This window comes from Mus pahari, chromosome 10, assembly GCF_900095145.1.
Source record: "Mus pahari chromosome 10, PAHARI_EIJ_v1.1, whole genome shotgun sequence".
NCBI lineage: Eukaryota > Metazoa > Chordata > Mammalia > Rodentia > Muridae > Mus > Mus pahari.
The window spans coordinates 102,451,507-102,466,793 of NC_034599.1; the positions used below are offsets into that span (position 1 = coordinate 102,451,507).

The 15,287-nt window shown below is 50.1% G+C and overlaps 1 protein-coding gene across 3 annotated transcripts in view; it reads left to right on the forward strand.

The window, feature by feature from the left end:
- Pfkfb4 (6-phosphofructo-2-kinase/fructose-2,6-biphosphatase 4) overlaps positions 1–13,427 on the forward strand; it is a 43,428-nt gene extending 30,001 nt beyond the window's left edge. For 2 of the 3 annotated variants that reach the window (XM_021205885.2, XM_021205883.2), the window contains exons 10-14: positions 6,382–6,486; positions 8,783–8,912; positions 9,008–9,070; positions 10,145–10,209; positions 11,529–13,427. In XM_021205885.2, coding sequence (XP_021061544.2) covers positions 6,382–6,486; positions 8,783–8,912; positions 9,008–9,070; positions 10,145–10,209; positions 11,529–11,588 — 423 coding nt within the window. In that variant the 3' untranslated portion in view covers positions 11,589–13,427. The remainder of the gene's footprint in view (positions 1–6,381; positions 6,487–8,782; positions 8,913–9,007; positions 9,071–10,144; positions 10,210–11,528) is intronic. The other variant, XM_029543462.1, reaches the window with a different exon arrangement.
- The last annotated feature ends 1,860 nt before the right edge of the window (positions 13,428–15,287 follow it).

Here is a 15,287-nt window from a genome sequence, read left to right on the forward strand (position 1 = left end):
GCTGGCCTCGAACTCAGAAATCTGCCTGCCTCTGACTCCCAAGTGCTGGGATTAAAGGTGTGCACCACCACCACCTGGCTAGGGTTTTTCTTGTTTGTTTGTGAACTTGGTCATCATAAATAGTTGAGTGGTCTTAGACTGTAATCATGATTATTTTTCTCAAATTTCTTTATTTTTTTGCTCTCTATATTTTACTGTTTGCTGTGTATATTTCAATTTTTTAATATTTATTTTTATTTTATGTATGTGAGTACTCTGTAGCTTTCTTCAGACATACCAGAAGAGGGCATCGGATCCCATTACATGGTGTGAGCCATCATGTGGTTTCTGGGAATTGAACTTAGGACCTCTGGAGGCGAGGTCAGTGCTCTTAACCACCAAGCCAACTTTGCAGCCCAATATATATATATATATATATATATATATATATATATATATATATATAAAATAATGTGAGTCTTATAGCATGTGGGTTGGGGATAGCTTAGTTAGTGCAGAGCCCTGGGTAGACGTTCTTGTTTCTACTTGGTGGAGTTTTAGGTCAAAGGCCATGGCTCTAGAAGTCTCAGCAGAGTGGGTTTCCTCGCCCACTCCAATATGGTGTTGAGAGATAAGGTGAGAAGAGAGGAGATACAATCAGTCTGAGGCTGTAGAGATGGGCAGATACAGGTCTGCTGACCCCTAAGTCCATCTTCAAGGGACCGAGAGGAACTCCGAGATTTTGTATGAAGGGGAAGCAAAGAAGGGGAGCGTTTGGGGTTTGTGTAGTTTCTGAGGCAGGAAGTCTTGGGTGGTCAGCAGTGGCTGGTCACTGCCTCCTCTCTAGTTCTCCAAGAGATTCAGGAGAAGCACTGGAGAGGAGCAGCCTGGTTCTAAGAGATAATTATGCAGTTGCAGGGTGCACCTCGCCAGCCTGGGTCGCTGGCTGCCCTCATGGTGTGAGTGATCTCACTGTAGGATGATCTGTTTGCAAAGCTCACCGTCTGCAGCAGTTGTCACCTTGTCAGGAGGATGTTCAGCGTCTTGTTGCCTCTGAAATTCAAAGAGGAAAGGGGCAGAAGAGCGGAGGGGAAATATCAAAGAAGCACAACAGAGCCGCAGAGTTGGTTAGGCTGACAAATGGCCCCTTCTTCACAATGACAGGCTTCCAGGGGAGGATAGAGGGGCTACCTGTGAAGAAACGGAGGCCATGGAGCATATTGTGTGGGGACGATCCCCCAACAGCGGGGACCGTGACCTAAGGAGGAAAGGCCAGCCTGTGAGATGGGATGGCCCCAGTGAAGACCCATCCTGGGATGATCATCTCATGTCCCTTGCGGTGGCTTCATCCCGCATGGCCTTATAGGTACAGTCCAGAGTGGTCAGCTTCCTGCAGTGAGAGCGCTAGGGAAGGGACGAGGAGTTGGAGGTGCAGATAAGCCAGCCTCGCCTGACACATCCACCCCACCCCTAAGACAGGGTTTCTCTGTGTAGCCCAGGCTATCCTGTAATTTTCTACGTAGATTTAGGAGGCAGAGGCAGGCAGATCTCTGTGGATTCAAGGCCAGACTGGTCTACAGAGTGAGTTCCAGGCCAACCAGGGCTACACAGAGAAGCCCTATCTTAAGTAATAACCTTATCAATAATAATGATAATGATAATGATAATAATATGAGGCCTGTTCGGCTGTTGTTCTGATGCCTGTTGCATGCGTATTTGAGAAGCTTGCTCCAGTGCTCCCCCCCTTCTCTGAGTGCTCTCAGAATCATCACTGACGTGGCTCTCAGCATTTGATTAGGGTTTTTCTTTATGTGGACTTGGTCATGATTTATCTTGCTTGCTGGTCACTGCTGCATGACAAAACTTTTCCTGGGAAGACACTACACACACACACACACACACACACACACACACACACACACTAACCTATTAATTCCTGGGAACCATGGGTTAAATTCCATGGGCCGTGAGAATTTAGTTTCCAGGTAGAATTCAGGTGGCTAGCTAACTGATGTAAGCGGTGGTATTATAATTGGTTATCCGAGTGGGTCTGGAATTGTCCTAAGAGTCTTTCCAGAGTAGAAACATGAGATTTTTTATTTGAGGACTTGTAACTAGAAAATTTGAAAACTTTTCTTTTGTTTGTTTGTTTTAAATGACACATAGTTTACTTGCTATGGGGCTTGGGCCGACCTAGAACTTGTAGGCTGGGTTTATAGACATGTACCTGGGTCTTTAAAAATATTTTGTTTTCTGTTTCCTCAAATATATTTTCTGCAACACCTTTTCCCATCCTGGAATCCAGTAATCTGTTAGACTGCTTGGCATGACTACCGCTTACCTAACTTCAAGGGTTTGTTGTTTTTGTTTTCATTTTTGTTTCTGTTTGAGACATGGACTCTCTTTGTAGCCCTAGCTGGCTTGGAACTCTCTGTGCTGTACATAGACCAGGTGACCTGGAGTATACAGAGATCTGCCCTTCTCTGCCTCCCAAATGCAAGGATTAAAGGTGTGTGCCAACAAACACTGCCTGGCATTTGTTGTTTTTTTTTGTTTTGTTTTTTTGTTTTTTGTTTTGGTTTTTTGAGACAGGGTTTCTCCGTGTAGCCCTGGCTGTCCTGGAACTCACTCTGTAGATCAGACTGGCTTTGAACTCAGAAATCTGCCTGTCTCTGCCTCCCAAATTCTGGGATTAAAGGCATGCGCCACCACGCCTGGCTCTTTTGTTTTTTTTAATCTTTATTCTGTGTGTGGGAGGCGTGTGTTATGTGGGTTCAGGTGGATGTTCATGTGGAATGTGTGTGTGTGTGGTATGTGTGTGGGGGTTCCGTGTCAGGGTGTATGTGTATACTGTGTATTTGTATAGTGTATGTATAGTGTGGTATGTGGGGTAGTGGGGTGTGTTTGTGTGTGGTATATACATGTATGTGTGCACATGGGTGCGCCCAGAAGCTAGAAGAGGAAGTTGGGTGTCGTACTCCATTGCTCTCTGCCTTCTTCCCTTGAGATGGTATTCGACTGAGTATGTGGGCACCCAGCAAGCCTCAGTGGCCCTCCAGTCACTACCCCACAGCACTGGGATTATCTGGGGTATGTAGCCCTGCCTAGCTTTTTGCATTGGTCCTGAGGATTGGAACTCGGGCCTTCCTTCCTGTGTAGCCAACATTCTGGCTCACTGACCATCTCCTCTTGCCCCCTGATTGACACCAACCCTCTGGCTCACTGACGATCTCCTGGTGCCCACTGATTGACTCTTTTCTGGCTGTGGTGAGGGTGTGGTGAGGTTTCTGTGTTTTCTTACTGAGCTTCTCTATGGATACTTTCTATCGCTGTTTGTATCTAAAATGATTTTTACTTCTGCTTTGGAAAGTCAGACTGCCTACTGCTTTGTGGCTGGAGCCCTCAGTGTGGTGCACCCCATCCCCCCTGCACTACCCTCAACATCCCTCCCTCCCCCACCTCTGGTGTGACTCCATTGCTGCTGGCTTCCTTTGCCCAGCCTTAGGCTACAACCCTGTCAGTCACCTCCGCACAGCAGAAGGACTTGCAGCCTCAGGTCACTGGGCTCTGATGAGAATTGATGCATTCCAAATCTCTGTCCACTACAGAAGTGCAGATAGGCGGGCCCTTCTTCAGACTGAAAGTCACGCAGGAGGTGGCAGGGAACAGTTATTTCAGAGGGAGTCCTTTGAAGCTCTAGGGGTTTGAATTTTTCTCCTTTCTGTTTTCTGTCTCTTCACTGTTATGCTCTGAGCAGTGAGCTGCCCCTGGTTCCAGGCTCCCTGTTTCCTCTCAGGGCTGTAGTCATCTCCACCATCCATGTGTGTTTGCATGTTCACATGTGTGTTTGCATGTTCACATGTGTGGGTGCATGCTTGAGAAGGCCAGAGGTTGACAATGAGTGTTTCTTAGCCTCTGTCTACCTTAGGTTTTGAGGTAGAGTCTCATTGAATCCAAAGCTCGCTGGCATGCAGGTCTAGCCAGCCAGAGTACTCCAGTGATCCTCCTGTCTCTGCCTCCCATGTGCTGGGAGTGTAGGCAGGGCATCTTGTCCACCTGTCAATAAGTGGGTTCCTGGGATCTTAACTCCAGTCCTCATTCCTGTTCAGCAAGTGCTTTACTGGCTGAGCTAATGTTTTATATATATTTCTTTATGCGTGTTCGTGTATGCCTGCTTGCTTGTCTGTATGTGTACAATGTTCATGTGCAGGTGCCCTCAGAGGCCAGAGGAGCACTACAGATTATAGCTCCCAACACTACAATGTAGTTGAGCCAAGTTTTCTGCCACTTTGCAACAATGATCATCTTTTGTCTAATTTTTTTTTTTGTGACTGGCCCCTTGCTTCCTTCCTTCTGAGACTCACAGAAACACCCCAGCACCCACATTTCTTTCTTTTCTCCTGTTGAAGCAGGATCTGGTCTGTCATCCAGGCTGGCCTGGGATTTCATGAGCCTCCTTCCTCAGCCTCCTGACAGTTGAGATTGCAAGTGTTTGCTGCTGCCATGGTCTAAGCTCACATTTACGTCAACAGCCTTGTATGGTGATATTCGTAACAGAGGCTCTGTGTGTGTTGTGTCCATGTTTCTGGGTGCTGTGCACTCGGGCGAATGGGTGTTCAAGAGCCACAGGTTCTTGAGTCACTGCTTCCCTAGTGCTACGGTGACAAATGTCTGCTGCCATATTAGCATTTTACACGAGTGTTACAGATCCAAACTCAGGTTCCTGTGGTCAGCAAGCACTCTCCTGTCTGTGCCATCTTCCCAGCCTGACCAGGGCTTTCTTTACCATCCCGTTTCCCTCTAAGCCTTCCCACAATCATTGTTACCAACAGGCTCTTGGAGGCAACCTAAAACATTCTTCCTGCTTCTGTAACCACTTCCACATTCGACAGGACTTGTTACAACACTGTTTCACTTCCTGACAACAAACCTTGTATCCTTTCTTAAGGCTAGTAGTTCATGAGATGGTTCAATCTCTTCAGTGCCTCTCAGAGCACAAATAACACTTGTGTGCTTTCCATCAGTGTGTGTGTGTGTGTGTGTGTGTGTGTGTGTGTTGCCTGCAGAGACCAGAAGAGGGCATTGAATCCTCTGGGATTTACACATGGTTGTGAGATGCCTGACATGGACGCCAGGAATTGAACTCAGGTCCTCTGCCATCTCCAGCCCCATGTTGTTTTTTGAGACAGGGTTTCATATAGATTAAGGTGAGCTCAGCCTTGACCTCCAGCCTTGCACTCATGACTCCACCTATCAGTGTGCCCAGCTTGACTTGTTTTGACACTTGTATAAGATAGTGTGTGTTTGTAGTGTATGTTTGTATTGTGTCTCTGTCTCGTTCTTCCTCTCTGTGTCTCTTTCATTTTGGCATGCTTTCTTTCTCCAGGACACACACACACACACACACACACAGAGTAGCTGTCTTCAGACACAGCAGAAGAGGGCATTGGATCCCATTACAGATGGTTGTGAGCCACCATGTGGTTTCTGGGAATTGAACTCAGGACCTCTGGAAGAGCAGTCAGTGCTCTTAACCACTGAGCCATCTCTCCAGCCCCACAGAAGAATTCTTTAAAATAGAGTTTACACAGCAGCTTCTACTCATATTTAATACTTTCATAACAGACAGGACTGGAGAGGGCCAACACAAGTGTGGTAGCATACACCTTTGATCGCAGCACTTGGGAGGCAGAGTTCAAGGCCCACCTGGTCTGTAGAGCCAGTTCTATAACAGCCAGGGCTACGCAAAGAAACAGACGTCTAAAAACCAGTAAAATGAGTAAATCAGTGGCCAACAAGACAGCTCAGCGGGTAAGGTGCTTGCTGACAACCCTGACAGCCCGAGTTCCACTCCCGGGGTTCGCACAAGGGAAGGAGACAACTGACCTCCACAACTGGGCCATGTCACGAGCACATGGGCACACACAGTCAACGAACAGACAAATAAGTAAAAGCAATAACAAATTTGTAAGCTGGGCAAGTGGCGTGGGCCTTTAATCCCAGCACCGGGGAGGCAGAGGCAGGCGGATCTCTGAGTTTGAGGCCAGCCTGCTCTACATACTGGGTTCCAAGACAGTCATGGGTATATATAGAAACCCTGTCTCAAAAAGGAAAAAAAAAGCAAACAAACAAGAACCTATTTTAAAGACTTAGGAAAACATGCACATTAGTGCTAAATCCTATACCGTCCACTGGGTAGATGTGTGATGGACAGGTAAGAACTATTCCTATAGCTTTCTACAAATGTGGCTACCACCACACTTACTGTCCAGACAGGGTCTGCTTTGCCACAGTGTCAGCTTTGTGCTAGGAGGGTCCCACTGGCCTCTGCCTGCTCCTCCACCCCAAGGTTAGTCTTGTCACTCTGGCATGGGTGCTGTGACGACTGCTGTGTCTTCCTAGGGTGTCTGTGAGGAAATGACCTATGAAGAAATCCAGGATCACTACCCGCTGGAGTTTGCCCTGAGGGATCAGGACAAGTACCGGTACCGGTACCCAAAGGGTGAGGTAGGTGGGATTTGGGATCTTCATCCCAGTACCTACTGCCTGCTGTCTGTCGTCTGGGCTTGGAGGCTCGGCCTTGAGGCAGGTAGCCTAGGTGTGGGTTTCTTCTCTCCATCAGTTCCCAGCTCTGTCTCCTGGATGTTACCTCTTCCTTGGGTTTAGGGGGACAGCGCTATGGAGAACAGGGTCTAAGGGTGCAGATCTGGCAAGGGCAGAACCTGAATTGAGTGAGTCTCCCTGGCTCTGTTGGGTTTGACTTTCATAGAACTTCATAGTTAACTCATTGTCTCCTGGGATGTCCAGGCCAGCTCCTTTCTCAGGGAGTCACCAGAAAGTTCCCAGACTGCTCTAAGCGGCCATAGACTCAGGCCTCATATGGCCAGGCCTCACTCCAAGGTGCTCTCCACTCTTGTCTTGGCCCTGGACCTTTTATCCTTTCTTTGGGTGTTTCCCCTTGTCATAAAGTGAGTCTGTCTTTCACACAACTCCATCCATCAGCCTCTACCTTGCTTCCAGATCCATGGAGACCTTCTCCAGAGAGATTTAGCAAAGCCATCTCATGTCACCTTCTCCCAGAGAGTCCCTGGTCAGAAAGTAAAGATCACCTTGGCTAAGGAGTCCCCTCCTGCTTCAAGAAGGTGCCCTGGGATGTTGCCTAAACATGCCCTGAGACACGTGTGTGACATCATGCAGCTCTGGGTGACCTGGATAATTCTCATGCTGTGCTGTGAGGTAGAGCTCAGGTTTAGAACTGTTGCAGGTAGCGGTGAGGTAAACCAGCACAAGGCTGGGAGGAAGTACAGTCAGCTGTTTGCCTTGCAAACAGGACCTACGTGTGATCCCCAGAGCCCAGGTTAAAAACAAAACACAAACACCCACTGTAGCGTGCGTGCCTGTAATCCTGCAACTAAGGAGGCAGGGGCAGTCGATTCTGAGTCAGCCTAACCTACTCTAGGCCAATGAGAAACCTTATCTAAAAATAAGGTGGACAGCACCTGACAAAGGACATCCAAGGTTGACCTCCAGGCCTCCACATGTGTGTGCACTCTCACATATAATCACTGAACATGCACCCTTCCACACACACATGAGAATAATAAAGAGAGACAGAGAAGGCAGCTTCTCAGACTTGAGAACGTAGGGGCAGGTTGATTATGGTACTAATTACAGAAGAATTAATCAGGAATACCCCAGAACTGCTAGAGTTCAGCCCAGGCCAGGGTGTTGGTGCCCCTGGCCAGTGACAGTGTGGGGCAGGCTCTGGGAGGGGGGAATTTATTTTGAAAGATGGATAACTGTGCAGAGAAAAGAAACTGCCCCACCCTCCGGCCTAATTCTCAGGTAAAGATGGAGCTAGGGATTGCCCCAGGGGACAGCAGGGGCCTAAGGTCCCCATCATACAACAGTGGAGGAGGGAACAGGCCAGCAGGCAAGTGCGGTTGTTCCTGAAGACCTCAGGTTCCCGACAGTTGTCATCGTCTAGGAAGTTCTAGGGCCTTGCCCCACCACACCCAACCTCTGCCCTCCCTCTGTGCTTCAGTGCTGTGGACTGGAGGAGGGTAGCGCCTTTTGGCCAGCCACAGCTTCCAGTGACTGAATCCTGTAGTGGAAGGCTGCAGGGGGCCCCATCGATGGCATGAGGTAGCTGGATAAACTGAGGACATGACCAGTCCTAAGTCTGGTTCTTTCTGTGGATCTGAGCGAGAGCTTCTGGAAGAGTCCAGAGCAGAGAGAGAAAGCAGTGGGCTGAACATGGCAGCTGACTGGACTTGGCCATGAGAGAAGCTGGGAGAGATGCCGGAGGGCTGCTGCAGGAGTTCAGGGTGGGAGATGGGAAGAAAAGCCAGGTTCCTTTGGATACTGAGGGAGCCTGGAGCCCAGAGTGCACCATTGATCCAAAAGAGTGGAGCTGACAGTGGCCTCCTAGGAAGTCCTGCCAGGATCTAGCCTTGGATGGAGAATGTGGCCCCCTTCCCAGGTTGCCCCCCTACCTCCTACCCAAGTTGTACATCTCACTAAAGCAGCCTTCTAAGAGCAGCTGTCCACTGCACTCCCTCAGGAACCAGGCAGGAGGGAGCTTAGACACAGCCTCTAGTGTGGTGAGCAGCTCCAGGAGTTGGCCAATGCCCACTGCTGAGCACACTCCTGTTAGGGTTTCTATTGCTGTGATGGCCACCATGGCCATAGCACTTCCTAGTTTGTGTGTCAGGTTGTCATAAGATCAGACAGAAGAACACCTCCGACCCTGTTCCAACCCTGGCGCCAGGCTGAAGGACACCTTCCCTGCTTGCCTTTGCAGTCCTATGAAGACCTGGTGCAGCGGCTGGAGCCCGTCATCATGGAACTGGAGAGGCAGGAGAACGTGCTGGTCATTTGCCACCAGGCTGTCATGCGCTGCCTCCTGGCCTACTTCCTTGACAAGGCAGCTGGTGAGGGGCCTTGTCCCAGGTGGGTGGACTGTGTGCAAGACTGGGGGACACCCAGGCGTGTGTGACATGCTAGCCCTGTCCTCTTTTGCCCACAGAAGAGCTGCCCTACCTCAAATGCCCCTTGCACACAGTCCTGAAGCTCACGCCTGTGGCTTACGGTAAGGGAGCTTCCCTCATGTTGACCTTGGTGGGCTGTAGGGTTCTGGGATGCCCCATAAGTCCCTTCTTTTTGTCTGGGACTCATTCTCCTGTATCCCCAGCACCCCTTGCCTTTTCCAGTTCCCCTTTCCTGTTTTTCTTCTTTCCTTGTCTTGAAGTGGGGTTTTTCTCAGGAACTCCTTGTCTCAGCCCCCTCACTCCCCAGGGCTGGAATTCTAATTGTACATCTAGTTTGTTTTTTAGTTTATAGTTTGTATTCAGTTATGGTAGCTTATACTTATAATTAGGAGGCTGAGGTAGGAAGATTGTTAAGAGTTCAAGGCCAGGTCTGGAGAGATGGCTCAGTGGTTAAGAGCACTGACTGCTCTTCCAAAGGTCCTGGGTTCAAATCCCAACAACCACATGGTGGCTCACAACCACCCGTAACAAGATCCGACGCCCTCTTCTGGTGCATCTGAAGACAGCTACAGTGTACTTAGATATAATAATAAATAAATCTTAAAAAAAAAAAAAAGAAGAGTTCAAGGCCAGCCTGAGATCTTGTCTCCAAATTTCCATGACTATAGGAAACCTCCTCAGTGATCTTTGATATTTCCGTAACCTTAGAATATTCTGGAGAGGGGACATTTACATTCCTCCATGCTTCTAGATGCAGATGCTAAGGCCCTGCAGTGTCACACCTGAGGAGAACAAAGCTTCAGGGAGCTGGTGTTATCCCTCCCTCCCCTCAGGCTGACTGGACTGAAGTTGGCAGAATAGAGGATGTTACTGGCTTGGGGGGCACCAAGAGTAAGGGATCCCATGTTGATTGTTGACCTGTTGCTGCCCCAACTTCCCCTAGTCAATGTGTAAGCAGCCTATGTCCCCCATGTGGCACACATGGGCAGTCACTTGATATGATATGATAACGCAGGAGTCTGTCAAGGCTCCCATGCCTCCTGGTGTTCACTGACACTGTCTGGGAAAGGGGAGGGGAAAGCTGAGCTCTATGCTCAGTCTCCTCCCCAGAGTAGGTTTGCTGTGGCTCTGGCTGCCATCTGTGTGGGGACTGCAGTGGCCTCTTCCTTTGGCAGGCTGTAAAGTGGAGTCCATATTCCTGAACGTGGCAGCTGTGAACACGCACCGAGACAGACCTCAGGTAGTACCGGACTCCCTGCCGGGTGGTGGGCACCTTCCCCCGGGGTGTCCCAGTTAGGTCAGGGACCAGGTTAGGGTGGGGCTGTTTCCTGTTTGGGCCTGTCTCCTGTGGCCAGGGTGGGGCTGTGGCTTGGTTTTGTGCTTTCCAAGGTCAGCCCTGGGGAGGTACCTGGAGCTGGGTGTGTTTGGCTCCCTGTTCTTGAGGCCTCACAGCTCCTAGGCAACCCTGCAGTAGATCTGGACCAGAGCTGGTCCCAGGTGAGGGAGAGGCTAGCTGCCCACCCATGGCAGGTGGTGATTCTCAAATCCCTTGTCAGTCCAGGCTTTGTGGGCACCTTTGTAAACTGGGCACCTTTGAACTTTAAAAAGGATCATGGGCCTGGCCATGGCTGAGCTGGTAAGATACTTGCCTATCATACAGAAAGTCTTGGATTTGGTCCCCAGCAGTGTTTAGTGACACCTGCCTATAGTTCCAGTGTATGGAGGCAGGAGGATCAGAGGTTAAGGTCGTCCCCTGTTACATAGTGAGTTTGAGGGGTTACATGGACTACATGAGACTCCTCTCAAAAAAACACACAATAACAAACCAACTCTGCCTCAAAGCAAGGATTCTGACTGCACCTTCAGGTCCTAGGGCTGGCCTGTGAACTTGGGTGTAGGCCAAGAGGAGCATGTCTCTGTCTCTAAGGGCTACAGCTCCTGACACATTCCTGTGGGTGCTGGAGTTAAGGGAAGCCAGGGAAACATCAAAGGACAGGCTCCAGGCTCATGGAGCCGGGGGAAGTCTTAAATCCCTGTTTCCTTGGCCTGAGATACCCAAAGCTTAGCAGGCCAAAGCTGGAACTGGGCTTTGTAGCTTTTGGCGCTCATTCACAGTGAGAGGTCCAGGGGTATCACAGGGCCCTGTGGTTCAGTCCTGTGGAGATGAACCATATTACAGACTAGGAAATGTCTGTAGGCTGCTAGAGCCAGGAAGGAAGTGCACTCAGGGGCTAAGCCCCCACCCCCACCTTCTCTCCTTCCCCAGCTGACCTGTCCTCCAATGGGAGGTTGAGTGGCCTTGCTTTGGGTAGCACCTGGGCTGGTTGCAGTGGATCGGGGAGTGGGCAGCACCCTACCTCTCCCTTGTCTTGTCATCTGAGCACCCATTAAATGGTGCTTGATGGTGGCGTCCTGCTTAGGGCAGGCTAGGGGCTTTCAGCTGTAGTTACCAAGGTGAGTCTGAGTGTCTGTGTGGCCACAGTGATCAGGGCCACAGAATTGTCCCGTCTATCCCTGGGCATGGTGAATAAAATAGTCTTTGTCTTTGTTGTTGTGCAGAATGTAGACATATCCAGGCCTTCAGAAGAAGCCCTTGTCACAGTCCCTGCTCACCAGTGACCCTGACCTCTGGCAGAGGGGTCACTCCAGGCCACCTTGTATTTGCTGTACTGATGGAGCCACCACACAGGAACACTCCTGAAGTCGTGGGTGGCTAGCGACACTCAGAGCCCTCAGCCTGGCCCATCTGCCTCCTCGTTGACGACCGGTGACAGGTTGGGTGTGGCTGCTGAGAGTCCCTGGGCTCTGTGCTCTGCTGCCAGCCCCTCTGCTACTCTTGAGCAGTCGGCTCACCAGGCTGGCTGCTTCATGACATCTGCAACCTTAAATGAGACACTGAGACAGAAACTCTCACTAGGACATTCCACTGTGGCCGGCGGCCAGGCAACCCTTGGAAGAGCTCTACTCCCTCTCCGTAGCCACTCTTGGAGCCAGGGGTTTGATCTTCGTGGGGCCTCAAGTGGACGCCACCCCAGGTAAAGTGGAAAGCCCTTCCATCCCCGCCTGGAACAGAAGCCGGAGCAGGGGGCTTCTACCCACATCTGTCCTCCGCATCTGTGGGTGCTCAGGAGAGTAAGTGTGGACAGGACCATGCGTGGTGCCCGTTCCTGACGTCTACCAAGTTATACACTGGAATACAGGAGAGCTGCGGCCCAGGCTGCCTCATCCTAAATTCTCTCTCGGGGGATCCTGTAAAGGCAGAGCAGCTTTAGGAAGTACCTCCTTGGTGCACACACCAAAGTGCTTATGGAAACTGGTCTCCTCTACCTGGCCGTCGCTGTCACTGTCCACACAGAACTGTACACTGGTAACGGGACATGCCTTTGTCATGAATGGCTCAGAACTGGTGGTTCTGTCGAACTATGAACTGTCTTCCCATTTGCTGGCCTCCACCTGTAGGACTGAGGAAGGAGAGGACAAAGCACGAGGCAGCCCAGGCCTTGAGAGGAGTCCCTGGCCACACTCTAGTTTTGATTCAAGTACAAATTAAGTCCTAGTACAAACAGCCTCCTGAGGCCTGGTGCCTCTCATGCCCTGAGTCCTTGTGGATCCACATAGCAGAGTCAGGCTCCATGTTTCAGCTGACCAGCAGGGTGACAGGCAGGTTGTGGAGCAAGGGAAGATACTTTCTATAGCAGTAACTGGTTGCTCTAGGTCCACAGAGCAGCCATGGGGAAACCACGCCCTGCATCCGAGAACCGTTCCAAGGCCAAATCTGGCAGAATAGTCCACCTTTTCCAGCCCTGCCAGCCCTGGGCTGTGTAGCTTGCAGCTGCCATCTGCCCCTGAGAAGTCAGTGCCATTATTCCAAACTGCTGTCTGTGCGGGCCTGGGGCCAGACTCCTGGGCTCATCTCAGACCTCCATGCCCTAGCTTGGAGCTGGAGCTGGAGGACCATACCACCGCCTTCGGGACACGGGCCCTGCAGCTTCTGCCCCATGTCCCTCAGAGTCTGAGTGATGTTCGTCATATCATCTGGACACTTGTTAGCCATAGCAGATGCCAGTGGTCGGCCACTGGGGATAATGGCTGGATGCAGCTTGAGGCAAAGACCTCCGAAGGCTTTTTCCTCTGTGCCCCGGGAAAGCAGGAGCTGATGGACCCAGCGGTGTAAGGGCCTAGGGTTGGGGCAGAGGGACGTCAGAGGAGTAGGAGTCATGTTGGAACAGCCCCTCCCTCCAGCCCCTGAAGTGGCTTCCGAAAGGCAGCTGCATGGGGGGGGGGGGAGGGAGGCTGGCTATCAGACTTTAGCTGAGTTGGTTCATGGGTTCATGGGAGGAACTGCCTACATTTCCTGCTTTCCCTAGAATGCATGATCCTGGTTTTCAGTTGTGCATTGCACTGTGTCTAGCATTCTTTGCAATAAATACTTTTCAAAACAACAACAACAAAAAAACAGTAATCTGAGGTGGTATTTGGTATTTTGTAACTAGTTCTTTTGTGTGTGTGTGTGTGTGTGTGTGTGTGTGGTGTGTGTGTGTGTGTGTGTGTGTGTGTGTGTGTGTGTGTGTGTGTGTGTGTTGGAATCCTTCAGTCAGCTTCTGCCCATGTGCCCCTTGAAGAACACAGCCAGGTGTGGTGGCAACATCTGCAGTCTCAGCCTCTGGAGGCAGAGCAGGGGGATGTCTTTCTTAGTCAACATTCTATTGTTCTGAAGAGACACCACGGCCTCAGTCAGCTGAAGCTTGCTTGCACCTTCAGAGGTTTAGTCTGTTCTCATCATGACAGGAACATGGTAGGACACAGGCAGACACGGTGCTGGAGACAGAACCAAGAGTTCTACATCTGGCTCCACAGGCAGGAGGGAGAGAAAGACTGGGCTTGGAATGGGCTGTTTGAAACCCCAAGACCCCAACCTTAGTGACACACTTCCTCCAACAAAGCCACACCTCCTAACCCCTCTCAGGTACAGCCACTCCCTCATGACAAATATATGAGCCTCTGGGGCCATTCGTATTCTAACTCCACAATCTTATCTTTCTCGATCACTTGCTCTCAATTTTTAAAATTTAGTGATTTTCATTTTATGTCTGGGCATTTGGCTGTCTGTATGTCTGTTCACCATGTGCATGCCCGGTGCCCACAGAGGCTAGGAGAAAGCAGTGGATTCTCTGGAACTAGAGTTACAGTTGGTTGTGAGCTGCCATGTGGGTACTGGGAACTGAACCTGGAAGAGCAGCCAGGGCTCTTAACCCACTAAACTATCTCCAGCCTAGGATCTCTTAACCAAGCCTGGTTTTCTGAGTCTTTCATCTCAATGTGGAGTGCAAAGGGCTCTTGTAAGATTTCTTTTCTTGTTTGTTTGTTTCTTTACGTATACACCATCCACCTCAAGTTTAATTTACACTAAACTTCAGCTAAATTGCTGACCCCCTAATCCCCATCACTCAACTTCCACACCTAGATGTCTCCCTGAACACAGGAGATGGCCACCCCTTGGCACCCACTGCCTCTCTTGCATGCTCGCCTCTAAAATTCCAGCTGACCTTGGCTCTACCTTCAAAATAAGTGCAAAAAGGAAGTTCTTGACTAGAAGTCTGGGATTGAAACCCAACACCACAAACAAACAAAAATGGCTGCAGTAGTTGCCCACATTCTGATCATCTTCTCTCCTGGGTTATCATTTCAGGCTCCACAGGAGTATCTGGCTTCTCTGTACCTCATTAAAGTCTGTGAGTTGCAGCCAGAGCTCTTACAGCCTGAAAATAATTATCGAGGGACTGGAGAGATGCTCAGTGATGAAGAGCACATACTCTTCCTGCAGAAGACCCGAGTTCAGTTCCCAGCACACATGATGTTCCATGCTGCCTGTAAACGCAGCTCACCCCTACTCCTGGCATACACACTATGTACATAACTAAAAATAAAATAATTGGCTGTGTGGTGGTGGCTCACACCTTTAATCCCAGCAATTCGGGAGGTAGAGGTAGGCAGATCTCTGCGTTTGAGGCCAGCCTGGTCTACAGGAGACTCCAGTTGGTCAGTGGGGAACATCAAGCTGCCCCTTTTGCCAGCTTTCAGCCTCCTAGATACAAAATAAAAGGCTGAAAAGGTAAGCAGATTTCTTCTTGTTTGTTTGTTTGTTTTTGAGTTTGTGTGGAGGAATTTCAGCTGCTGCCAGGTGGGAGATGGGCAAGAGGAGGGGAAAGGCTGTGCTTTCTTGAGTTTGATGTCAAGACAGCAGGCAGAAATGCATGGATCTGGAGGGTATCATCCTGAGTGAGGTAACCCAGTCACAAAAGAACTCACATGATATGC